The sequence below is a fragment of the Lithobates pipiens genome, unplaced genomic scaffold (assembly GCF_037356315.1).
Source record: "Lithobates pipiens isolate NorthernLeopardFrog02 unplaced genomic scaffold, aLitPip1_a1.2 Scaffold_3, whole genome shotgun sequence".
Lineage (NCBI taxonomy): Eukaryota > Metazoa > Chordata > Amphibia > Anura > Ranidae > Lithobates > Lithobates pipiens.
Window position 1 is genome coordinate 85,905,092 of NW_027507790.1, and position 27,378 is coordinate 85,932,469.

General features: G+C 45.6%; 1 protein-coding gene across 1 annotated transcript in view; it reads right to left on the reverse strand.

Annotated features, from left to right (window-relative positions):
• Positions 1 to 22,005, reverse strand: part of PPTC7 (protein phosphatase targeting COQ7) — a 63,904-nt gene extending 41,899 nt beyond the window's left edge. The window contains exon 1 of the mRNA XM_077462003.1: positions 21,540 to 22,005. Coding sequence (XP_077318129.1) covers positions 21,540 to 21,741 — 202 coding nt within the window. The 5' untranslated portion in view covers positions 21,742 to 22,005. The remainder of the gene's footprint in view (positions 1 to 21,539) is intronic.
• Between the last annotated feature and the right edge of the window lie 5,373 nt (positions 22,006 to 27,378).

Genomic DNA, 27,378 nt, shown 5'->3' on the forward strand with positions numbered 1-27,378 from the left:
CGGCTCTGTGTCCCCTGATGTAAGAAATAAGAATTATATATATTTAATAATAATACATCCCATAATAGAAGCTAGCTCTTTGCTAGTTACTAAAGGTATTTTCTCATATTGAGAGATTAAATTCAAAACTAAATCAGACACCATTTACATGCTGTATCTAAGCATTAATTTTAGCTGCAGCTAAACGAGTCCCTTGGCAAAACCGATATTAACAACTAGCAGAGAGACCAGAATTCATATTGAATTAATCCGAATACAATAAAATTGCGCTTGCTGTTTGGAATAGATAACTTCACTTCTCACTGCCCTATAAAATAGACTTGAAGATGTGCTCATATAAAAAGCTAATGTCTGTGTAATGAAAACAGAATGAAAGTATGAAATTTATCATATCCATAATTCATATCCCTGCAAGCATAAATATCAGATGATATCTGGCCTTTATGCACACAGAGGGATTAGAAATTATTGCAAATGAACACCGACTACCGTATGTGTTTACAGCAATAATTTCCTGCACTATTATAGAACACATGGAATGGAAGTTCCTGCTTTGTCTTAAATGCTATTGACAGCAAATATAACCCATGACAGATAGAACTACTAAAGTAAAAGCAGCTAAAATGCACATTTTTCTCTACACAACACACTGAACATCCTCCTGTTTTGAAATGTATTGTAACTGTACTGTTAACCCCAACTTTGTAAAAGCGCTGCGCAAACTGTTGGCGCTATATGAATCCTGAATAATAATAATTTACATCCAACTAAGCAGCATTCACTACTCACGTTACCCTGATTGTGTAAAAACTGAATAGTTTATCCTTTAGGCTGCATTCACACCTGGAGCATAGCGTTTTCAAGCGTTTTTTGCGGCGTTTTTTACCACAATTTGCCACGAATTTGTGCAGGGCAAAAGGTCACCAATGTTAAAAGAAGAAAAACGCCCAAATCAGCCCGACTCACATGACAAAAAAGGGTCCGGAACTTGTTTGAGCTTCAGGCGTAGGGCTTCGGGCGACTTAGAGTGGAGATGTGAACCATCTCCATTGAAAATAATGGATTTTTTCCCCTCCAGCGTTTTGTAGCTTCAGGCGTCAAGTTACAAAACGCTCAGGTGTGAATGGGGTCTTATGCCTACATAAAGGTATGCAAGAGAATAATTTGTTTAAGCCCAGGTTCATACTGAGCTGCGGGAATGAAGCCTTGCAAGTTCAGCTGAACTCGCACAATTTCACTCCCGATTCCGGCCGCAATTTCAGAGACATCTGCATTAATGTAAATCGCAGGCCGAAAATCGTAGTACAGAAACTACTTTTTGAAATCAGTGTGGCTTTGCACTGATGATGGTGCCATTGCCGGCAATAGCTGCCGATGTGACATGCCAACTCAAATAAAAAGCGTACACAGCCTATATTCCAATACCATGCTTGATATGCTACTTAGCAGCTTTCTGGTGCAGCACACACTTCATTAACTATAAGTTTAGGATTTAAAATTAAAATCACAAACACATGTGGGGATTGGAATTCAAAAAATTTCAACTTTACTGTTCCAGTCATACAGCATGGGGCATTTCCCATCTGTGATTACTGTAAGGGACACTCTCAGACATCCTGTAAAATAGATTACACAGAACAGACAGCAGCACCAATTGCATAATCACCCCTCAGGAAAGCCCTACAAGTGCCGATTGCTTCACCATCATTCAGCCTTGGATGTACAGCCTCCAGAGAACAGCACTAAAATTTCTAAAATTTTGAACAGCAAATCGTCATATTTCAATCACTCATCTGTTCAGAAAAGCTTTAGGAAGAACCTGTACTGAAGGTTACAGAGTGAGAACAGAACTGAGCCATAGAAATGACAGATTACAAGAGCAGCCAACACCCTATCCCAAGGCTAGCAGACAAAATAGGAACACAGATTAGAAGAGAACAATTTGTTATGCCTTAGCATGCCACAGTGTATAAAGAAATCACTTTCAAATGAGTAGTTTTAAACAACTAGCCATTTAATTATATGCACATGTTGTACCATTTTGTTACTTCATGAGGAAAATGGCAGAAAAGCACTCTTGCCTGTGTGTAATGTACTGTATAAGTTGCAAGGTATATAGTTAGGGTTGCCACCTGTCTGGGATTCACCCAGATAATCTAGGTTTTGAATCATGTGCCCAGATCTCAGTTCACCTGACACCAGGACACATTGTTCACACCGGAATGTGGCTCTGTGCTCCATCTACACAGTTTTGGGGGTGGGGAAGGAACAGGACTAGGGACAGTTCCGATTCCTCTTCTACCGCAATCCACCAGAGAACGCAATTCCTGGAAACCGCAGGAGAAGCATTACTCCTCTTCTGCCCTAAAATCAGCAAATAGTCCCAGCAGAGTGTCTCTTGTGCTGTGGCCCACCAATTAAACTAAAGTCCCACCCCCCTCTTCTATACAACTCTGCCAGGGCTTTGAAATTGCCAGGAGCTGCAGCACAAGGATTACTTCACCGGGACCATTTGATCATTTTCGGGCAGAGGAGTAATCCTTGTGCTGCAGCTCCCGGCAATTTCAAAGCCCTGGCGGAGTTGTATAGAAGAGGGGGAATCAGACTTCAGTTTAATTGGATTGGATAATTAAAAGGATTACTCTGCCATTCCCAGCAATTACATGCCCCAGCAGATTGTTGTAGAAGAGGTCAGGATTTTTCTTAATCACCCCGTGCCCCGAAGCAAGTATTATAGTCCTGTTCCTGTCCCCAGCTCATTTGTTGGAAAATACAGGAATGCCTGAACAGCCTTAGGGCTCATTTACCCATGTGATTAGCTCTGAAGAGCAATCCAGTGTTGGATCGCTTTTCAGAGGGCATTTGACAGGAAGTGAGGAGGGGTTATATCACCTCAACACCTGTTTAAACCCCACTGCAGTCTCTGCTTAAACCTTGGATATTTCATCAAAGCCCCCAACTTGGCTGTAAAAAAAAAAAAAAAATTAAAAAAAAAAATACTAACACCGTCCACTTTTAAAGGTAGGCCAAGTTCATATTTTTACAGTGAAATTTACTTTAAAGTGGTTGTAAATCCCTTCCTTCAACTTTTTAAATGAATCATTCCAAGGAAAATGTACTGTGTGCCCAGCTTCCTACTTGCTTTCAGTGTAATCACTTGATTTTGTGTGCAATGATGTCACAGATGAATGCGCTTCACAAGATTTTTTGTGGAAAGCTCTTTGTGCCGGTGTCCTGTCAAATACTGTCCCCTGTTGGATAGTGTCCGCTGTGTACTGCGCATTCGCAGTACACAAGCACATTCCAAAAATATCCAAAGATGAATGGCGCCTGTGACGTGAGTCCAGATTCAAGCCCCACCATCCAAGTGGGCAAAGAGTTAGAATAAAAACAACCGAGTGAAGCGAGGCCGTGCCCGAAGCATGGCGAGCGAAGAGAGCCTGCAAGGGGCCCTCTATGTGCAGCCCTATGTCCACTTGGATGGTGGTGCTGGCACCTGGACTCATGGCGCAGGCGCCATTCAGAGATTTTCTGAATCTCCTTGTGCTCTGTACACAGTACGGGGAGGACAGTATTCGATAGGCGGATGTTTTTGAACAGAACACTGGAAAAATGTTGTTTACATGCCGGGGCTGCGTCGTTTCCTTAGCCCGATATCCGCCCCGACATCCCGCGATACTACTACCCCCTTCTCAAGGGAGACAGCAACAGGATCTGTGTTACATTGGTTCTTATTTGCTAAAGGAGGTTGCCATGGTATTCGGGAATTACTGCGTACGTGTGGGATTGTGGACACGGAGCCTGGTGAGGGCAGAAATGCAATACTAATCATATGCGGAGGACAGGAGTTAGTATGGCGGTGGCTGCAAACAAGCAGGAGCTTGTCAAAAAAAAGTTAAGATCAAGTATGAACATTCTTTTTTTGCTTATACATGAGGCGTATAGCTGCAAAAGAATGTTTGTACTTATTTATAATTTAGGGTGCAACGATGCAAGTTAACTACCGCTTTAATAATCTAAGCGTATTTCATGGGTACAAGAATGCATTCAGGTAAAAAACCTTGAGGGTTAATAACCACTTTAACAGATGGAAAGATGACAAAAAATAAATGACTGAAGGTGCGCTCTAATGCATTCTTTGTATCAAAGTATAACTAAAGGCAAAACTTATTAGCTTTGGATAGAGTGTGAAAGGTAACATAACACGTCAGTTTTTATTGCTATCCGTTTCCCTGTTAGGGAGAGTCACACTCTCCATTTGTCTTGTTTACCATGAGCATTGAAAGTGAAAGCAAAAGTAAAAGAAAATCCCCAACATTTGGGTTGTCCCCTAAAAAGTAATAGACTGGAACTCTTCCAATGGGGCTATGGGAAAGGAAGTGAAATCTCTGCAATGGTGAAAAAAAATCCGACGGGTTAGTTATAACCCTTCCTTGCTCTAGCCAAGATAAAAAAAAAAAAAAAAAAACACATGACAATTGTCAGTTAACATCAATCACTTTCACTGCAAGTAATCACAACAAACTCAGTGATCTACCCCCACCGATGCGTTTGAGCGATCACAGGTATAATTGATTGTGAAGATGATGCAAAACGCTACAAACAAAACCAAAGAAAGGGACAACTTCAATAAGGTTTATAGAAAGAACAAACTGAAAATGGAAACAAACTATGGTGAATGTGATAAAGGCGTTTTTTCTTGCCAAGTTCAATCCCATATGCCTGCAATCAATTAAAATCAGCATATTGTCTATGATGGCCTTGCAATTTTTAAATTTTTCTAAAAAAGGAAATTTGACTGCCCTACCAAATTTGCCACATGTATGGCTAGTTTAGCCACCTCAGTAACAACTTCGGCCCCTTACAGAAGGGCCCCGTTTGAATCCGCTGATTCCTGCTGAGCAGGCAGATAGCTGGTCCATGTCCAAACTGCTTAGGCAGAGCAGACATGGGCACAGCCCACCCTCCTCTATGGCCAGTCAGATGTAAACAGATGGCCTGTCCAATTCGCCAGACGAATGGTAACGGATTTACCCGATCGGTCTGCCCATGTGAAAGGGCCCTTAGGCCGCTTCACATGGGCACCTTTGTTCTATGGGATCTGCTTGCTCAGTGGGGGAAATCGCTCCGCTGATCCCTGCCGAGTAGGCAGATGAGAGGTCCATCTCTCCTTACTGTGCAAAGCGGAGATGGACAGAGTACCGCTCTCCTCCACCAGATGGATGATATAGTCCATCCAGTTTTTGCAGAGGATCAGATAGCAGCGGGTGCCAGCAGGCATGTCTCCACTGACATCTGCCGCACCATAGAGGTGAATGGAGTATCCTATCAGGTCCGCCTGAAAAACTGACAGACAGGCCTGATCAGACAGCCCTGTGAAAGGGGCCTTACAGTCTACCAGGAAACTACAACAACCTCCCTGGCAGTATTCCAGAGTCTGTCTTGGGGTGAAATTTCAGAACCAAAAGCGACATATTATATATTATTTGGTATATTTATAGTTATAATTTATGACTTCGTTTTTCAAACGTTATCATACCCGGGATGTCTACTAGACTCTGGTTTGGACAGATTTAAGTGAGTTATTACTAAGAATTACAGGCCTACAATATAAAAACACCAAGTTTCCATGCAGAATAATGGTACCGCTTTCAGCATCAAAAATCTGAAATAATCATACCGCCAGCAAGGATAAAGCTGAAGTTTAGATACACAGAAAAAAAATTGAAAGAAAAAAAAAAATAACTGACACACAGAGCAGCAATGGTGGGTGAGAAGATGAACAGACTCTGGCAACCACCAGCAAACTCCTCGCTCTACCAACAGGAGGGTAAAAAAAAAAAAAAAAAAAAAAAAAAAAAAACACACAAGTATCCCACCACCAGTATAAATCAGTGTTTCTGCTCCTGTTTTCGCAAGCATGTTTCCGTTATTTTTGAGCAAGTGTAATGCTTGAAAACCCAAATTCACCTGTTTGATCAAGATCTTTTTAAAGGTATCTTCAACTTACAGATTCATAAAGTGTCTGTTAGGAATTTAAGGCTGGGTTCACACCTCCGAAGGAATTGCGGCTTGATGCATCCCTGTTTTCCATTTCAGGGACAAATTTTTGCCATTCCTGTGCAAGCCACCACGCAGCCGCAGCAGAGGTATTTGAACTGGCTCCATACAGAGCTGGTCACAATCTGTCATGCCAATTAGATGTGGGAAAAAACACATCCAATTCGCATAGGTGTGACCCCAGCCTGAAGTGATTGTAAAGTCTTGTTTTTTTCCCCCCCCATAAAAACAACATGTTATACTTACCTGGTCTGTCGCAGTGGATTTACACAGAGCAGCCTGGATCCTCCTCTTTTTGGGTTCCTCTTCTATGATTTTGGGCCTCTTTTTCAGTGCCATCAGAAGCAAGCAGATTGCTATGGGGCACCTGTGCTGAGCCCCGCTCCCCGTGTCCATTCAGACACGGAGCCCTGACCGGGTCCCACCCCCTCTCTCCCCTGATTGGCTAGTTGACTGACAGCCAATGGCGCCACTGCTGTGTCTCAGCCAATCAGGAGGGAGAATCTCGGATGGCTGAGACACTCATGGATGTCGTTGGACAGAGAGGGACCTCAGGTAAGTGCTAGGGGTACTGAGGCGGGGACTGCTACACACAGAAGGCTTTTTATCTTAATGCATAGAATGCATTAAATAAAAAACCCTCTGCCTTTACAACCACTTTAAGGTCGATTAGAATCATTTACACTTCTTCCCTATATGCTACTACTTATGAGAGGTTTGCATATGTGCCTTACCTTTGTAAAAACCTAAAAAATCTGTTCTTGGTTACAAAATGCAGCCCTAGGCTTGGTGGTACAGGAAACTACAAAGAGTTCAGTAGCACAAAGGTGTCTTGTCTTGCTGTCCATATGGTCAACAGGAATATACCTGATATTCGAGGCTTTGAATATACCTGATATTCGAGTGTTACCAGCCCTATACAGCTTTGTACCAGATTCACACAGCTTTCTTTGGAAAGAAGCCAGTAAAGCATTTCACCTCACACCTACTGTATATAAAGTTTGAAATATGCAATTTACAATGCACTGTGAAGGCTGAGAACTTCCAAGCCTTCAAATTCTACTATGCTTGTGTACCGAGTGGACAGCAAATTTCTGTTAAAGTGTTACTAAACACAGTACCATGCATTTACTATATCAGGTCTCCCACAGTACACAAAGCATGAAAATGCAATTATTTTAGTAAATATAAATGGCTAAATACCTGTTAGCAGTATATAGCAGTCTTGTGACTTCAGTGAATGGTTCAAGCTTGTAGGATGAGTTTTCATTCTCCTGACTGTTTTATGAGGCTGCATGACCCATGACCCTCTGTCTGGACAGTGCAGATTGGCCGTGCTGATAACAATGCACCCTCCAAAAAAAATAAAAACCACACAACAACCCTCTAAAGCAATACACATGAAACTGAGAATGTGCAGAGTGCCCCCAAAGCTATATACCATCAGCAGATGGATTGAAGACAGTGGAAGAAGGGTAGGATCAGAGAAGCCAGGATCTAAAAGCCTTTTTACAAAATAGAATAAGCATGCTTTGCATATACAGACTGATTTTACCGTTGTGGGTTTAGTAACATTTACGGTAAGTCACGCAAATATTTTATGGATATAACATTTTTACCCATCTCTTACTATGGCTTAATTGAAGGGCGATTCGAAACTCCATCACGTGACCTATACCCAAATAAAGGTCATATGGTCTCTATCAGAATCATTATGGCTGCTTCATGTTATTAGAGCCTGCATATCCTCTGGAAGAAATGTTGTAAGATAGCCAGATCAGCAAGAACAAGCAGTGTGCAACACTACAAAGTGGAATCTGCCAAGGTAACAAGCAAAATTTGTCCTGCCTAACTTTATAGCCATGATATAAAATATGAAACAATCCTAACATTGACTATTTAGACAACTTTCACACTGAAAGTGCCACTAGTTTTAGCGGCTCTTTTCGGGTGCTAGTGAGGCGCTTTTGACCACACACCAGGGTGCTTTTCAGATGCTTTGAAAGCACTGCCCATTCATTCCAAAGGGCAGGGCATTTTGGGAGCGCTAATATAGCGCTCCAAACCCACCCCAAAGATGCTGCTTGCAGGACTTTTCAGAACGTCCCACAAGAGCACCTCCTCAGTGTGAAAACACACTGGAATGAATGGGAGGTGGTTTTCAGGCACTTAGCCAAGGCCATTTTCAGCACTAAAGTGCCAGAAAACCACCTCAGTGTGAAAGGGATCTTTAATTAGACTGATTTTTCAAATGTGTATGTGTAGTTCATCTTGGTGTACATAAATCATTTCCCAAACCGGAATATCTAAACCACATTTAAAGCTGTGTTCCAGCCACTTACTTTTTAAAGGTCAGCAGCTACAAACACTGTAGCTGCTGGCTTTTAATAAGGACCCTTACCTGTCCAGGGAGCTGGTGATGTCGCCCCCCCCAAGGCCAATCTATCGTTCGGCTCGGGTGCAGGCACCGCCATTGTAAATAAGGGAAACCGGCAGTGGAGCCTTCAGGTTTCATCGCAGGATTCTGCATGGCCTGTCTTCTGGGACACACACAGGTCCCAGAAGGCAGCGGGGTGAAGGAGGAAATGACGCTGAGGTAGGAAGTACACTCAGTAATTCACATAAGGAAAGTAAAAATTAATTATCCAAAAACGAGTGGTGGTCATTCCTTTAACAACAAAAGGGTGGAGCTCCGCTTTAAGTATTAAAACATGTATTCATGGTATTAAATTTCAGATTTAAAGGGGCTCTAAAATCAGAAGTTATTTTATCTTCATGCATTCTATGCATGAAGATAAAAAGCCTTCTGTGCACAGCAGCCCCCCCACAGCTTCCCTAATACTTACCTGAGCCCCATCTAGATCCAGCGATGTTGTACAAGAGTCTCAGCTGTCTAGGACTCCTCATTGGCTGAGATAGCAGCAGGGCACCATTGGCTCCAGCTGCTGTCAAAAGTCAGTGAGCCAATGGGGAGAGAGAATGGACATGGCCAAAACATGGCTCCATGTCTGAAGGGACACAGCAGCAGCTTAAGAACCCCATAACAAAACTGCTTGCTGTGGAGGTATTCTGCAGGAGCTAGGAGCACCGGGTGAGGGACCCGAGAAGAGGATCTGGGCTGTTCCGTGTAAATCCATTACACAAAGTAGCCAAGTGTGACAGGTTTGATATTTTTAAATAAAAACAAGACTTTAGTATCACTTTAAAAGAGATTTTTCAATCTTACCAATTAATGTGCAAACAGGATTAATCCCTTATAAGACCTGAATTAAATAACAGAATTAGTCTCATGAGTCATTGAACTTTTTTGGTCTTCACTGTGGAAAAATTCACAAGATCAAGTAGAAAATACTTCTGTGACTCATTATTCCATATCTATTGTTCCCCATTCCAGAGGAAAAAAAAAAAACAAAAAAAAACTTTAACAAAAACAGCCCTCTTTATTTATAATGACCCAAATCATGTAAAACCATGCCATATGACTTTAGAATCCAAAATGCATTTATCACTTAATTTATAGCCCAAGAAACCATTTTTTCACCCAACAAAACTAACAATACTACAGGCCAGGCCTACCCCCAAATACATAAGCTCTACTGTAAACGGCATGCATCCTCCAACCCATTGTAACTAAATCATCTAACAGGTTTAATACCCCTTTATCAGGGTTGTACGGTGGTTTAGAACTTCCTGCTCCAACTTCCCTATCCCCCCCCCCACTCTTCCTTTTTCACATGTTATTACCCAGATCCAATTTACAGGTTTACACCTGTGCTCATCTTCCATGTATTCAATCTGATCAAGTATTGACTTAGGCTGACCATTATATAAAATTTTCCTTTAGACTTACCAAAACCAGGTCAAACCTAAACACTTTCAATTTGTATGCAACAAGGTAGGTGCTTGCACCACATAGTGTAAATGTAAAGGAAACTAAATAAGAAAATTGTATAATGTATGGTCACCTTTCTTGTGTACAACTTCATTGCATTTGTGATTATACATGCAATCTATACACTCTGCAAGACAACATGGTTCAGAAATCCAGATCAGCTCCTGAACTTGGAAAACTGGTGCTGCTGTGATGTGGTTTGACAAGCTTCAAACCGTATGAAGGGAATGCGCAATTCGCTGACAAAATGATCAGATGTATATCTTATGTCTGTGAGCAGCAAAAGAAGTCACTTTATATAACACCCCCCCCCCCCCCCCCCTCCCAAACAACCAGCTAAAGACACAAATCAGATCTGCCTGAATGAAAAGCAGAAACATCTTAACCAGGATTGTACAAGCCTCTAAAGCTGGCTACAGACTTTCAAAATTCAGCCGGTTCAGTAAGAAACAGACACATTTTGATCCATCTAGGGCAGGCTGGTTGTACTTAAAATCAATCCAACCCATGATTGAACGAAAGAAAATTACATAGCAATGCTATGGGAGCACCCGAACAGGCTCGCTCCCAAACCACGTTGTAGCTTGGTCCCGTCCCCCACTCTCTCCTCATTGGCTCGCTGGCTACGAAAGTACAGCAGCAGGAGTCCAATGGTTCTGGCTGCTGTGTGAGCCAATGAGGCGAGAGAGACCAGGGAGAACCACCTCTCATGCACACTGCTGGATCGAGATGGGGCTCAAGTAAAAGGGGGCTGAGGTGGCACGAGCTGTACCAAGGTTTTTTATCTGAATGCATTAGCTACTCGTGGAGCGCCAGCCATCATTGTACATCGGCTGTTTGAAGTGGAATACCATTGTTATGGCAGCAGATAGCAGCCATAACCCCGGTGTATCCCCTTCCAGATACTGCGTTTTTTTTTTCCTTCTTATTCAAAAAAAGTATTTTTTTCTACAAAAAAAATTGCGCTTGTAAGACCGCTGCACAAATATGGTGTGACAAAGTATTGCAACGACCATTTTATTCTTTAGGGCGTCTATATAATGTTTGGGGGTTCCAAGTAAATTTTCTAGCAAAAAAATAAAAGATTTTAACTTGTAAACAGAGTCTGAAAAATAAGCTTGGTGCTTAACTAGTTAAAAAAAAAACATTCTGCCTTTAAAACCGCATTAACCCCTTGGCGCTGGACCTTTAAGAGGTTAGGCATTCCGGGAGACGGGGCTTGTGACCAAGATAGGGAGCTTCTCATGAGCCGCCAGTCACAGTGCCAGGAGTGTGCAGGGCTCGTGCTCTCGGCACAGCACTATTGGCCATAGTGCACGCAAATATGCGGCCCTCGGCGCCAGGGCCCAGCTGCAGAGAGCCTGCATATTTGCATGTGCTCCTCTCCTAGGGGTTAAAAAGCCATGTTATAAACCTGCCGTTAAACATAAAATTTTTATTTCATTCTGCTCCATTATGTTGGTGTGTCAGATTGTAAAACCTTCCCATCTAGAAACAGAGGGGGTTTAAAAAGTTGTGTTTGCTAAGCATCAATACTCTCCAGCCTCTTCAGAACACCTCTCCGACCCTTTGATGGGTAGTGTTTTTTGATGTCTGTTGGTAGAACTTAGTAATGAGGTAAGAGAAAGACAGGCCTTAGACATAAAATGAAACTAAAATCATAGAACAGCAGTAAAAAAAGTTTGCTGTCAAATTTTAAAAAGGTTGTAGCCAGCCTGTGGTATCTGCTCTAAGGCTGCATTCACACCTGAGCGTAGCGTGTTTGAACGTTTTTACCGGCGTTTTGTCGCACGACAACGAGCGTTTTGTCACACTACAACGCGCGACAACGAGCGTTTTTTAACTTCGGCGTTTTTTTTTTCAGCCAATAGGAAAAAATTTTCATCTGCTTATTTTTTCTTGAGCAGATACAGCGTCAAAACACCCGTAGAAACGCTCGTTGTCGCGCTAAACGCTCGAATCGAGCGTTTCCATTAGTTTCTATGGGAATTAAAACGCCCAAATCAGCCCAATTCGCGCGACAAAAAAGGGTCCGGAACTTGTTTGAGCTTCAGGCGTAGAGCTTCAGGCGACATGGAGTGGAGATGTGAACCATCTCCATTGAGAATAATGGATTTTTTCCCCTCCGGCGTTTTGTAGCTTCAGGCGTAGGGCTACAAAACGTTCAGGTGTGAACGGGCTGTTAAAGCGACACTAACCTGTTGCTTTTTATAATAAAAAATAATTTCTTCCCCTTCGGAGACAAGGGGGATAGGATACCTTACACAGTAGCCAGCTTTGATACCACCCCCTGCTTTCATCGTGCTATGGGTTATTTGTGAAGGTTTGCCCTTTGGAATTCTATTTATGTTTTGTAGCCCCTGTGAGGGCGTTTAACAAGCGTATTATATTTTCTTGTTTACTCAAATTTCCAATAAACGTATTGAAACAGAAAAAATAATTGGGCCTCTTTTTCCTGAGCTAAAATACAGCCAATTGTAACGTGCCTATGCACACAGGCCTGTAAACAAGCACCGTGCATTCTTCAGTATTTTTTTTTTAAATCTGTTTTGGTCAGTAATTTACGCCTCACACACGCAAATATGTGCGAATGTGCACAAATACCCGTTTACATTATTGTGCAGAATGAGAGAATACAATTTAACGCATTTGCACATAAAAATAAAGAAGAAAACATCTGAAAAAGTAGATGCTTAAACAGGAGTATCATGTGCACGAGGCCTTCAAGTATATAGAAATGTGGCCTCTCTTGCTGGCTCCCAAGATAGACCATAGGATTTGCCGCCCCCACCATGTATAGCTTCTACGAAGGAGGAAAGCATACAAAAGTTACTCTTCACCATAAAAACTAGAAGCCCATTAATACTTTACCCCACGCGTATAACTGCTCACACCATTGGTACTGTGTGGCAGCAAATAAAATGGGGAGGGGATTTGTAGTTTTCATACAGCAGTGCACATGACCACAACCTGCATGCACAGGAGTAAGGGGGAAAAGGAGAAGTTCAGAAGGGCATTACAAGGAGGCAAAATAAAAAGAAGAAAGTATTTCATTTAAAAAAAAAATATTTAAAAAAATTCAGGGACATTAGGGAGTAGATGTTTATGGATTTCTGGAGAATAATGATATTTAGTGTTGCTTTAAGCGCAATTTATGGCTCATTCAGATCTTGGCTTTGCAGTAATATGTGCTAAAATACATTTATCATACATTACCGTGATGCACAAACTGCGGTGACATTCATTCTGAATGGCTCTCAAATGCATTACAAACACAAATATGTGGCATGCTGGCCCTGAGCTTTAAGTCAGATCATCCTAATGGAAGGCCAGGTGCTAAATGCTAGAAAGGCCACAAATCCAAATAAGTGTTTCTACACCGTAAAAAGAAAAAGTACACTGTCCATATGCGTGAACATTTAGGCTTCATGTACATGGGACGTTTTTACAACCTTTGCTAAACAATTTAACTTGCCAGATAGTAACCCATGGTTAAAATGTCAGTTTTGCCGTATTTAGAAGCGGGCAAAACCAAAAAACGCCGATAAACGAAATGTGGCAAAACACGGGTTACTGCGTTTTGGCAACGTCGGCGCCAGAACCCATGGTTTTGCTTTTGAAAAAACGCTATTTAATGCAACTGCCTAAAAACAGCAATAAACGAGCCTGTACACCAGGGGTCTCAAACTGACAGCCCTCCAGCTGTTGCAGAACTACAATTCCCATAAGGCTTTGCAAGGCTGCCAGTTACAAGCATGGCTCCCATAGACAGAGGCATGATGGGACTTGTAGTTCTGCAACAGCTGGAGGGCCGCCGGTTTGAGACCCCTGCTGTACACAGTCACATATGATAGCACTGAATGAGTTCAGGGGCAGTTAAAACAAAAAACAAAAAAAAAAACAAAAACGTCCAACTGCCTTTGAACGTACGTTTAGCAGCGTCCAGTGTACATGGGGCCCAAGAAGTACTCTCATATACTCACGTAAAGACAAGAAGGCTTACTTGGTAAAAAAAAAAAAAAAAAAAAATGTAAACAATAACAGTTTCTTATATTAGGAAGGCAATCCCCCCAATTCATTTACAGCCTATTCACACTTGTCTATTTTAATGCAGCATAAACTCATGCATGCCAAATAGAAATCCCATTCTTCCTATGGGGTTGGTTCACATCTATGTGCTGTAGTGTAGAGGGAAAGTCAGTAAAACCTACATCTGTGCATCACTATAAGGCCTGCACGTGCACGCACATGGAACAGTGTAAACCAGGGGTTGACAAATTTGCTTTGAATTTAGGAGCCTGTTTTTTTTTTTTTTTTTTTTTTTTTTAGAGTGGTATGGATTGTCAGCTCCCGGGGTAAGGCCACTAATTTTCACCCCCTATCCCTAACTCACAATGGAGCACCCAGTCAATAACTCCAATGAAACGCTGTTACATCAGGGTTATGGGCTGACCAGAAAGAGTAAGGCTGGCAACAGATGGAACTGGTTGCCACTGGCAGGCACGTGGAACTGGTTGCCACTGGCAGGCACGTGGAACTGGTTGCCACTGGCAGGCACGTGGAACTGGTTGCCACTGGCAGGCACGTGGAACTGGTTGCCACTGGCAGGCACGTGGAACTGGTTGCCACTGGCAGGCACGTGGAACTGCTAGATGGCACTGGTAGGTGACACTAGTTGGAACTGGCAGGTGACACTGGCAAGTGGCACTGGCAGGTGGCACTGGTTGGCGATGGCATTAGTTGTCACTGGCAGATGGCACTGATTGGCAGTGGCAATGGTTGGTGTTGGCAGGTAGCACTGGTTGGCGGTGGAACTAGTTGGCACTGATTGGCGGTGGCACTGATTGGCGGTGGCAGGCACGTGGAACTGCCAGATGGCACTGGCAGGCAGCACTGGTTTGGAACTGGCAGGCGGCACTGGTTTGGAACTGGCTTGGAAGTTGCAGGTGGCCCTGGCTGGCGGTGGCACTAGTTGTCACTGGCAGACGGCACTGATTGGCGGTGGCACTGGTTGGTGTTGGCAGGTGGCACTGATTGGCGGTGGCAGGCAGGCACTGGTTGGCGGTGGCAGGCACTGGTTGGCGGTGGCCCCGATTGGTAGTGGCAGGTGACACTGGTTGGTGGTTGCAGGTGGTATTGATTGGCGGTGGCACTAGCAGGTGGCACTGATTGGTGGTGGCAGGTGGCACTGGCAGGTTTCACATGGAGCACTCCGTTACTGAAATGTAACAGAGGAGATGTCAGAATTGAGCTTAATGTCGAAATGGGCGGGACCCGGCCGGGGTGGGCGGGACCCAGCAGCCTTCAAACACCAGCCAACGATTGGGCTGCTTAAGAAAAGGGGCGGGCCACATACACGTAGCAGCCTGCCCAGATCCCATTGGCTGGTGTTTGATAGCTGCTGGGTCCCGCCCACCCCGGCCAGGTCCCGTCTACCCCGACATCAAGCTGAAATCTGACAGATCCTCCTCTATCAGTTGCTTGTCAGTTTCACACACTTAGCGCGGTGCCGCTGAGTGTGGAGGAGGGAGGAGGACGGCAGTCAGTGTTCATGCGCTGCATGTCTGGGGCATCAATAGTGAGTGGGCTGGCGGCAGCTTAGGCGCCAGCTTGCGATTTCTGGTCGCATTGGCAACCTGGCGCCTGGGGTTTGTCGAGCCCTGGTGTAAACCCAGTCTTATTTCACTACTGTATCAAGTTTATAGTCAAAGAAAGGGTGAGCATGTACCACCCTTGGGCATAAAGCCTAAAAGTTTTATTAAATAAAATACATTAAAGTGGTTGTAAACCCTTACATATACGCAGTGAGGTGACTGGCCTCAAGTGACACAGAGATTAAACAAATCGTCCTATATAAAGTTGTTCCTGTTTATATGCAGCCTTCCCTTCTCTACATTCAATCAAATCCAGAATTTATAAAGCTGGTTTGAGCTGTCAGAAAAAAAAGGGGCAGAGAGCTGGCATTACACTCTGCAGAGCTCAGAGAGGAGAGCTGGATTGGAAGAAAGGGGGACACACTCCCCTTCAGAGAGCACACAAGCATGAAGGCTGTCAATCTGCTGGAGGTCCCTCCCTTGTGTCACCTTTTTACTTTTGGTGCCAGGAAAAACTTGTCGGAAGGGACTCGTGCTGATAGAGAAAATGGAGCAGCAGACAAAAATGACACTTTGTGCTCTTAATTGAGAGAAGTACACACTATAGAGCAGGGCTCAAAAAAGTCCTGAGCTACTAGCTAGGCCTTACTCCCCACCAGTTGACCCACCCAACCCCTACCCTGCCCCTAAACACGACCTCATAAATAATCTCATGAAAGGACACTGTTAAATGTTTTAGTCAGGAATCAGTGCAGCCACAGGGAAGAATCAGGGAGGAGAGCCAGCTGGATTACAGAGGGGGTCTCCCGCTGAGACAGATTGGATCTGAAACGCCAGCCGCTGTCAAAGTTCCGCCACCTGGACCAGCTGCTATGATAGACATCACTCTGCTTCAATTTCCCAGCATTCGACAAGAGTGCTGTCTATCATAGGAGCTGGTCCAGTATGCGGGACTTTGACAGCGGCCAGCATTTCAGAACCAAGCGGTGTCACAGAAGGAGTTCACCTCTTTGTGATGCAGCTGGCTTTCCTCTTCCTCGGGTCCTGTTCATCCGCCTGCCAATGGCGCCTGAGGCACACACTCGCCCTCATATAATTTCCACTCACCAAATGCAAGCAGGCAAGTGGAAATTTTGGGGCTGCCATAGAGGGATATGCTTTGTTCATATTTCATATCTGAGCTTTACAACCACATGAAGGACAGCATTAGTCTGCAGACAGACTGAAAGAAAGAGCTGACAGGATTTCTAACCTTCCCACTCCTCTATTAAAATAAAAGGTTATTAGAGATGCACTGAAATTTCACTGAATGAAACATATCTGCTGAAAAATGGTGTTTGGGCATGTTGGTGATAGAGATAAAGGTGCCCTTTTTATAGGTCATGTGACAAACAATGCATCAAATACACAACACATGTGCGTTACTGATGAGTTTTCAATGAGGTGCTTTTTTTTTTTTTTTTAACTGACAATGCAGCAAGATTTTTAACATAAAAGCAGCGCAACGAAACAGTGTGAAGATATACATAGAATTTAAAAAAATTATGCATTTTTCTAGAGCTTTTCTTGCGCTAAAAAAAAGGTGCTGATAATGGCCAACAATAAATTCATATTCATTTAACCAGTTGAGATCCGCGCTATAGCCAAATGACGGCTACAGCGCGGACCTCCTTTGCCGGGGCCACGTCTATTGACGTCGTCCCGTGCACGAGCAGCCTACGTGCCCCGAGGGGCGCGCGCGGCGCGCTCTGTGATCGGCGAGTCTATGAGACTCGCCTGATCACGGATCCGAGCAAGGGGTCGATCCCGACCCCTTACCACGTGATCAGCTGTCAGCCAATGAGAGCTGATCATGTGATACAATGGAGCCGGTAATCGGCTATTATTCCTCCTCTCGCTGACAGCGCGAGGAGAAAAAAAAAGAGCCGATCACCGGCGGCCGTGATCGGGACATCAGTCCCGATCACGGCCAGCCCTGCCAGTGCCCACCTGTCCCCTGCCAGTGCCACCTCATCAATAAAGTGCCACCCATCAGTGCCCGCAGTGCCACCCATCAGTGCCCGCAGTCTGCCTCAACGGTGCTGCACCCCAGTGCCACATATCCGTGCCCATCAGTGTCATCTACCAGTGCCCATCAGTCCCATCTATCAGTGGTACCCATCAGTGCCCCTTAGTGCCACCCATTCGTGCCATCTTATCTGTGCCCACCAGTGCAGCCTATCAGTGCCGCCTCATCAGCGCACTTCAATGAAGGAGAAAAATGACCTGTTTGCAAAATTTTATAACAAACTATTAAACATGATTCTTTTTTTTTTTGCATCTTTTTTTGTTTGTTTAGCAAAAAATAAAACTCCCAGCTGTAATTAAATACCACCAAAAGAAAAGCTCTATTTGTGGGAAAAAAAAGATAAAAATTTCATTTGGGTACAGTGTTGTATGACCGCGCAATTGTCAAAGTGCATCAGCGCTGAAAGCTGAAAATTGGTCTGGGCAGGAGGGGGGGTTTAAGTGCCCAGTAAGCAAGTGGTTAAATTTATAATTTAAAAAGTCAAATACAATTATATATAAAAAATAATTTGTTAAACTGTAATTTTTGGTTTCGGCCAAGTGCATCCTAAATATTTGGTTCGGCACCAAAATTTCCATTTGGTGCACCTTTAGTTTTCATTTCTGTTTGTTGCTATTGGAGTGTTCCTCTATATTCCAGTCTAATAAAATACTGTGAGCAGAACAGGAAATGAGGAAACTCTAGCAGAGCCAGAAAAAAAAAAAAAAAAAAAAAAAAAAAAAAAAAAAAAACAGTCAGGGGGTTCCAACTCTTCCCCACTATCCAAACCCAAATATACACTAACCAAAGATATGAGCTAGTTCTCAGCAATAACTATCAAGAAAAAGAAAGCGAGTGAATATATATCAGTACAGTGGACATTTCCTGTGGGTCTTGGAACACCGCAAGTAACATGTAGAACAAAATAAGGTAAATAAAGCAAGCAAATATAACTGACTTCTCACATAACTGGAATGTGACAAAAGGTATATCCATGCTTCTATACCAGTCTATATCTCAGTGTGACCTTGAGTAATGAAGGGCAGCAAAGTCTGCACTACCTTATGAACATGTGCATTTTAGATGAAGTTATTAACCCCTTGCAAATCTACCATGGCTGTGTTACAACTCATCAGGGAGGATACGTGTTCTACAAAAACATAGCCCCTCTAATAAGGTAATGGAAACGCACAGGGCGCACGTTCAGCACACAGAAAAGTTTATTTTATATACACTGCCAAAGAAATCAATCCGGCAAAAACAAGGCTGGGGTAGGGTTTCATGCCAAAAGAGGTAGGGCACCATGTGTCCAAGGGCAGAACAGCTTTCAAAGTCACCAGTCCTAGGCAGGGAAATGCTCTGCATCCCGATTTTCATGCCATCAATGTCATCAAAGCAAATGACCTCAAAGGATGATTTGAAATGCAATCTAATATAAAATAAAGTGTTGCAGCACTTCTGAAACTGGTCACACACCACTTAGGTAGAAAAGTAAGCTAATCACACTACATACTGTATATAACCATTTTTATGTAGATTTGGATAGAGTAGGAAAGGGTTAAGGCACCTGCTAGTTTTGCTTACTGGAATACCACTTCCTGTCCAAAGAGATGCAACAGGAAGTGGAGAAAACCCCCCCTTTTATACCAAGCATCCCTACTGGAAGATTCCTCCTTTCTCTTGCTCTGGAGGAGGGCCAGATTTGATGAAGTGAACATGGGTGAGGGCCGACCATTTTGCCTGACATTCTTTGAACCATTAAAATTCAGTGTGTTCGTCCGAGCACTAATACACTGCCCAGCAAGAATTCTCTTGCCTTTGTGGCTGTGTGTGATGAAGAGATGGGCTCGGGCGTGTTATTTGGCTACACCATATTTATCAGCGTTTAACACGCACCTGACCTCCGGAGCCGTGTCTCCCCTGACCTCTGCGGAGTTTGCGAGTACAAGACGTGGTTTTCGCAGAGGTCAGGTTGGTCAGTCCTGCCTGTAATGGGGGTACTCTTGTAGAACATTCTGGGTCACGACTCGGAGGAGGTCGAGGCAACAAGACGCGGCTCTGGAGGAGATCGGGGCAACAAGAGGTCAGGGGGAGGCGAGGCTCCGGAGGTCAGGGGGAGGCGAGGCTCCGGAGGTCAGGTTGGTCGGCGAGGCTCCGGAGGTCAGGTTGGTCGGCGAGGCTCCGGAGGTCAGGTTGGTCGGCGAGGCTCCGGAGGTCAGGTTGGTCGGCGAGGCTCCGGAGGTCAGGTTGGTCGGCCTTGCCTGTAATGAGGGTACACTTGTAGAACATTATGAGTTGCGGCTCCGTAGGTCGGGACGACTAGACAAGGCTACGGAGGTCAGAGGGAGGTCAAGGAGACGCAGCTCCGTGGAGGTCAGGTGGGGAGGTCCTGCCTGTAATGATGGTACACTTGTAGAACACTAGTCTAGGTTGTGGTTCCGCGGAGGCAGGGGGGGCAGTCGGGGAGATGCGGCTCTGCAGAGGTTGGGTCAGTCAGTGCTGCCTGTTATTAGGGTACACTTGTAGAACGCTCTGGGATGCGGAGGTCAGGGAGACGCAGCTCCGGAGGTCGGGGGGGGGGGGCAGTCGGGGAGATGCGGCTCAGCAGAGGTCGGTCCTGCCAGTAATGAGGGTATGCTTGCAGAACGCTATGGGTCGCGGCTCGGCGGAGGTCGGTCCTGCCAGTAATGAGGGTACGCTTGCAGAATGCTCTGGGTCGCGGCTCGGCGGAGGTCGGTCCTGCCAGTAATGAGGGTACGCTTGCAGAACGCTCTGGGTCGCGGCTCGGCGGAGGTCGGTCGGTCCTGCCAGTAATGAGGGTACGCTTGCAGAACGCTCTGGGTCGCGGCTTGGCGGAGGTCGGTCCTGCCAGTAATGAGGGTACGCTTGCAGAACGCTCTGGGTCGCGGCTCAGCAGAGGTCGGTCCTGCCAGTAATGAGGGTACGCTTGTAGAACGCTCTGGGTCGCGGCTCGGCGGGCGGTCCTGCCAGTAATGAGGGTACGCTTGTAGAACGCTCTGGGTCGCGGCTCGGCGGAGGTCGGTCGGTCCTGCCAGTAATGAGGGTACGCTTGTAGAACGCTCTGGGTCGCGGCTCCGCGGAGGTCAGGCTGTCCTGCCTATAATGAGGGCACGCTTGTAGAACGCTCTGGGTCGTGGCTCGGCGGAGGTCAGTCCTGCCAGTAATGAGGGTACACTTGTAGAACGCTCTGGGTCGTGGCTCGGCGGAGGTTGGTCCTGCCAGTAATGGAGGGTACGCTTGCAGAACGCTCTGGGTCGCGGCTCGGCGGAGGTCGGTCCTGCCAGTAATGAGGGTACGCTTGCAGAACGCTCTGGGTCGTGGCTCGGCGGAGGTCAGTCGGTCCTGCCAGTAATGAGGGTACACTTGTAGAACGCTCTGGGTCGAGGCTCGGCGGAGGTCGGTCGGTCCTGCCAGTAATGAGGGTACGCTTGTAGAACGCTCTGGGTCGCAGCTCCACAGAGGTCGGTTCTGCCTGTAATGAGGGTACACTTGTAGAACACTCTGGGTCGCGGAGGTCAGGGAGACCCGGCTCCGCGGAGGTCGGTCCTGCCAGTAATGAGGGTACACTTGTAGAACACTCTGGGTCGCGGAGGTCAGGGGGGAGGCGGCTCCGCGGAGGTCGGCCCTGCCTGTAATGAGGGTACACTTGTAGAACACTCTGGGTCGCGGAGGTCAGGGGGGAGGTCGGGGAGACGCGGCTCCGCGGAGGTCGGTCCTGCCTGTAATGAGGGTACACTTGTAGAACACTCTGGGTCGCGGAGGTCAGGGGGGAGGTCGGGGAGACGCGGCTCCGCGGAGGTCGGTCCTGCCTGTAATGAGGGTACACTTGTAGAACGCTCTGGGTCATGGTGTCCAGCCCTGCACACTGATGAGTACATGGCCACACTAGTAGTCCTGCTGGTAATTGTAGTCACCGTGCACTTACCCAGGACATCGGCGGTGCGGTGCCTGGCGATGAAGCAGGCGTCGTCCCCGTAGCACATGCCTTTCTTTAGGATCCCCTTCCTGGCATCCTTCCCGAAGCCGCAGCTGGCGGTCACCAGGCTGTAGTCCCGGGAGTCGGTCTGTGAGAGTCCTCCGAGCACCGCTCTGGCCACCAACCTTCCATAGGAGAGTACCGAGAACATGGCCCCGGCCGGCCACCTCTTTCCGCTCGCCTCCTTGTCCTCCTCCGTGTCTCCTTCTCGCCGCCTTCCTCAAGGGCACCCCACTATCTGTGTCCCGCCGCCCGGTGTGGCGCCCAGGCGCCGGTCTGCACTCCTCCCGCCGAACTCTCTGCCTCAGTCAGCCTGACCTCTCTCTCCGCACTCAGTGCCGGTTAACACGAGTCGAGCCGACCTCTGCCGCCATCTTGGAGCGCACTGACACTCCGGAGGCCGGAGGAGGGAGGCGAGTCATGTGACCGCCCCGACGTCTCTCCTACGTCACCAGGATTCCCCGCAGTGGCTAGCTGTGTGGGGTTGGGCGGGGGGAGTTTTTGTGACGTCAGCGGATAGTAGAGGATCCCTGGACAGCTCTCCATACACCTAGCTCCACAGTCTACCCAACTAAGCAGAAACAGCCTGGACCAGCCTAGCATGTGCAAAGGAAAATCAAAATAGCACTTGTCCCCACAAGTGGGTGAGGCTGCACCTAGTGTAAAATGCCTTGTATTTCCACTCCCAGGGAGCCCAGGTACTACATATAGCCAATCGGTGCACACGACTGCTGAGCAGTATAGGCCTAAAGCCATAAATTATTATTATACAGGATTTATATAGGGACCAACAGTTTACGCAGCGCTTTACAATATAAAAGGGAGAGGGTACAGTTATAATACAATAAAATACAAGAGGGCTTTGCTCATAAGAGCTTACAATCTAATAAGGTGGGGCAGGTGGTACAGAAGGTTATACCTGTGGGGGAAGATCTGATGGAAGTGGTAGAAGATTAGTTGGAGGTGTGATAGGCTTCCCTGAAGAGATGAGTTTTCAGGGATTGCTTAAAGGCAGCCAGAGTAGGAGATAGCTGGACAGATTGAGATAGAGAGTTCCAGAGGATGGGAGAGGCCTGGAGACGAGCATGGGAGGGAGGAGACAAGGGAGCTTGAGAGCGAGAGGTCGGTTTGGGTGACATTTGGAGACAACATTGGTGATGTAGCTGGGGGCAAAGTTGTGAAGGGCTTTGTATGTTATTAGTATTTTGAATCAGAAGCCAATGTAGGGATTGGCAGAGAGAGGTGGCAGACACTGAGCAGTTGGTAAGGTGTATAAGTCTGGCAGCAGCACACATTACAGACTGAAGAGGGGATAGCCTATGATGGGGTAGGCCAATGAGAAGGGAGTTGCAATAGTCAGGAGAAAACAAGGGAGTGAAGGAGGAGCTTGGTGGTTTCATTAGTTAAAAAGGGGTGAATTTTAGAGACATTACGGAGGTGACGTCTACAAGCTTTTGATAACAAGTGGATTTGGGTCTGAAAGGACAGGTCAGAGGAATGCATAACCTTATCTACCAATAACCTTGCCCAACAAACCACACTCCTGCATAAGTTGGAAAGGGCAAGACCACAGCTTTAATAAAATTTTCCACATAAATAATTTTCCAACATAAACATTAATTAAAGTGGTTGTAAAGTCATGATGATAATACACTGCCATTCCCTCTGTTTTATCAAGAGCTATAGCACTGTGTCTGTTTTTTAATTCTAATTGTAAGTATCTTATCTCACAGCAATAACTTGTTGTCAGTGTCTTTCCTCTGCTCAGAAGAATGCAAAGTTAGGAGCTGAGATAACCCTTTGACATCAACCAGCCGGCAGAAGAGAATGTCATGTGACTGCTGTGAGATAAGGAATTTACAATTAGAGTTTTAAACTAACTGACATCTAATAGTTAGGATCTTGATAAAATAGAGGGGATGCAAGTTATTTTTCAAAGGTATTTCAAGTGCCAGGGAAGAGCAGTGGGGGGGGGGGGGGGGAGCTGGAGGAGATCACTGTCACACACAGGCATCGGAAATGACAGACAGGAAGGGAGGGGGAGAGACAGAGAGGAGAGAGCAGACAACGTGATGACAGAGGCATGTTATCTGACCACAGTATCATGGATCAGGAGCCATGATTATCGTGGTCAGCAGAGACAGGAAGAAACAGGAACAAGCAGGATCAGCCAGGTATTTCACATCATACAAAGGGACAAATGACATGGCACAAGCACAGTGCTATTTAACACGCTTTAAAGGAGCAGGATATATATTATTTTTTGGGGGGTCTACAAATGCTTTAAACCTGTGCCAGTCATAGTTGTATTGTGAGCACCTCTTGAAACCTTAACTGGACCTTGTCTGAAAGGCCTGTCTATCCGTAAGTTCTAGACATTAGACTGGTGGAACTTCCACTGAAAGTCATAGCCCATTCAATGAAACATTTATCACTAGGAAGGTGAAATACCACCAGGGAAGCTGCGACAACCGATCTGAAAAGAAACAAAAGTTGGAGTGGGTAATTCTTCTTTCTGCTCTTCCAACTCTGAGTGAAGATTTTATCTCAGAGAGGAACTTTTATAGAGTTCAGGCCCAGCCCTTCATCCCGTGCCCAACTAGTCAATCATCTTGACCCTTTTGAATTCATATCGTTACTGATTACGCTTATGCTTTATCCCTACCCGCTGTATCTGCTACTGCCCCCTGGCTTACTCAACTCCGGGTGGGGAGACCCTGAGGACCACAACCTAGTACTAACACACAGCAAGACCCATCTCAACTATCAGGAGCTCTGGTGAATACCGGTTAGCGTTTAGACTTTCTTACCTCAGATGAGCCTATGTCATCTGCCAGGGTGATCTGCTTGTGTATTTATCCTGCTGGGTACCATAGCTACTGGTCTGGGACAGTGACGCTTAGTCTCTTTAGCAGCAGATAGTAAATCCCTGCAGCAGTCCTAGGCATAGAGAGGATTTTGGATGTTTGCACCCCCCCAAACTCTACACTCCAGATTCCCCTCAGGCCACCGATATGCAACAGTAGTGGTGGCGCACACTAGACAGCAATGTGTACTTTGTCTCCCTCACAGCAAGAGGAAGCTGTGTCCTGTACAGCCTGGGAAAATGCAGCTCTTTCCCCTCCTCCCCGCAATCTCCTCTCTGCAGAATGTACTTAGAAATAATTTTCAGTACACGGTAGTGTCTCTCCTCAGGACTATAGTTCCTACAGTGCATTGTTGGCTGACTCAGCCTATTGAGCTCTTCCTGCTCAGCAGCTCCTTCCTTTTGATGCACTAGCTTTTGAAGGACCACTTCAGCACTGTAGCAGCTGCAGCTAGTGTTTCTCTCACTCTTGTTCTTAGTCAAGCACCTGGCTACATGCCAAAGCAAGCTCCACAGAAGTACGTGGTGGGGATTTCCCAAAGGAAGACCCTGAACATAAAGCCACATGCCCGCCCCCCCCCCCCCCCACCCCCAAGACTTTCAGGGAAAGTCTGAGGATCTACACCCTACCAATTGGGAGTCAAAATAGTGCCCTCTGCAGTGCAAAAAGTGCAAAACATGCAAACATAAAAATTGATAGCAGTAAAGGATAAGGCCCTATTCACACTTAGCGATCTTGAATCATGAGCAGCATCAGGGGGATGCTGCCCAGAATTCCTAATCATGCTAAAATCGTGACAAAACACGCAATGCACATTTGGATCCCATCCATTCTTAATGCCACCCCAAACACGTTGCGATTTTGTCTCGATTGTCGCGTGGCAAACCGTGTATGTAAAAACGTGCCTGGCTTAGGACCAACATTTGGTCCTTGAGCTTCTTTGTCGCAACAAATGAGCTGAGGGTAGCCCATTCAAATGAATGGGATGCCTTATGCACTACATGTGGAAATGCACGCTAATCACTTAAAAAAGATTGCGAGTTAGGCCCTGTTCCATTTCATGTAGCAGGTTCCAAGTACTTTAGTGCCAAAGTGCTATACAATAGCTGGCCTTCTATTGTCCATATCCCATCTATTGCCCCCACGAAGGAAGTAACAGTTGAGGTGAAGTGGAGTCACAAGTCCTTAAAGAGGAATGCACTGACTGACCTAAGTAGTTCAGTGGGTCAACATCCGGAGATAAGGGCAATATTTGTATGTTGGTGGAGATCACTGAAGAGGTGGTTAATGATGTAACGACACATTTAAGTTGAATATTCACTGATGATGAACACATGGGAGAAGGCTAAGTATATAGAGACATATACATATTATATATATATATATATATATATATATATATATATACACTGGAGTTCAATAGTATTTACTTACATTTTGGCACATTGGAATATTTGTGACTAAGATACAGAGGTTTATGCACAGGAACTTGATATATTTTTTTGTTATATGTATTGGGATTAAACTGAAATTTAATGCACATGTATAGGTGGTATGAGGTAGCTCAGCATCCTTTATTCTACGTGTTTCTGCGAGTACTGGCAAATACCCATGTACGGCTGTGCACCATTCATGTCAAAAGGATGGCTTCCCTGGAGTGAGAATATGTCTGATTTTGCACCATACTGTCAGGAAGTGCACTTCAGAGGAAATCCTGCTGCTGGCCGGGCTGGTGCACGTTGCGAGCATCGGTACACATGCAATTCTTTGTGCCAAACCAGTGCTGTCTGATCTACAGCTTTCTCGTGACCCCTGCTACCTGTAACCTGCTTCAGAGGTCTGTTCCTGTGTCTTTACCCCGGCTTGCCTTTGACTCTTCCTGCCTTCACCCAACCTTAGCTTGTCCTTGACCTTGATCCTGCCTGCCCTTTTGATTACTACGTTGTCTGCCTGTTACCGATCCAGCCTGTATCCCGACCCGCCTTGGCTTCTGCATATGTTCCGATATCTCCTGCCTGTGTATGACCCAGTTTACCTGTACCTGTCTGTGCTCCATATGCCTCGGGGCCGATCTGCTGTGTGCCTATTTTAACATCCAGGTGTGTGGTGTGCTGATATCAGCTGTTTCCAGTTTCCAGCCTGCCCACTGTCCTGACTTCACATCTTGCTGGTCATCATCTCCGTGGCATCAGGAACTCTGAAGCAGCGCTTCTGACAGCTTACCTGCCAGGCACGCATAACAGTCTGCACTCTTGGGCCCCCTGTCTACTCTATCAGGGGCCATGGATCAGATACGTAAGGGAGGCCTTCCTCTGCATTATTGGATTTATCTACAAGGTACGCGAGAACTTGACACTTACACAGCCTCACACACCTGTATTCATGAACCCTTATAAAAATCCAAACGTGATGTGCCTATTAAATCCAACATAATATTTTATACATCACAAGAGTCCTGTACAGGATTAATTAGGATAGACTTCAAATAAAATGAGAGGGAAAACATTTTCCTTAGTTTTGGATAGAGCGCAGAGAGATTAGAACACCTGTTTTTCAGGTTTTTATTGCTGTCCATGACCCTGTGACAATGCAAGGCCCTGCCACTGTGAGAAAGGAAGTTTATATAACTCTGGGGCTCTGGCTCTGAAATATTTATTCCAAACAGAGAAAGGTGTTTTTTTAACCTTCTCTGGGTTTTGGTATTGCCAGGTTGGGTTTCCAGAGTTTGCAGATTTTAAAGAGTTTTGGGAGGGGAGAAATCTCAAACCCAGTATCCAGGTCTTGCAGGAGACCAACAGTCTATGAGTGCCAGTGCACATAGCCCTTATAATGAAAGGCCTGACAGCAGGTAAGGGCTCCCTTTAGGAGACAGGTATGCTCCACTAAAGAGAGAGTACTCCAAGCGGGAGAGGAGAGATTCT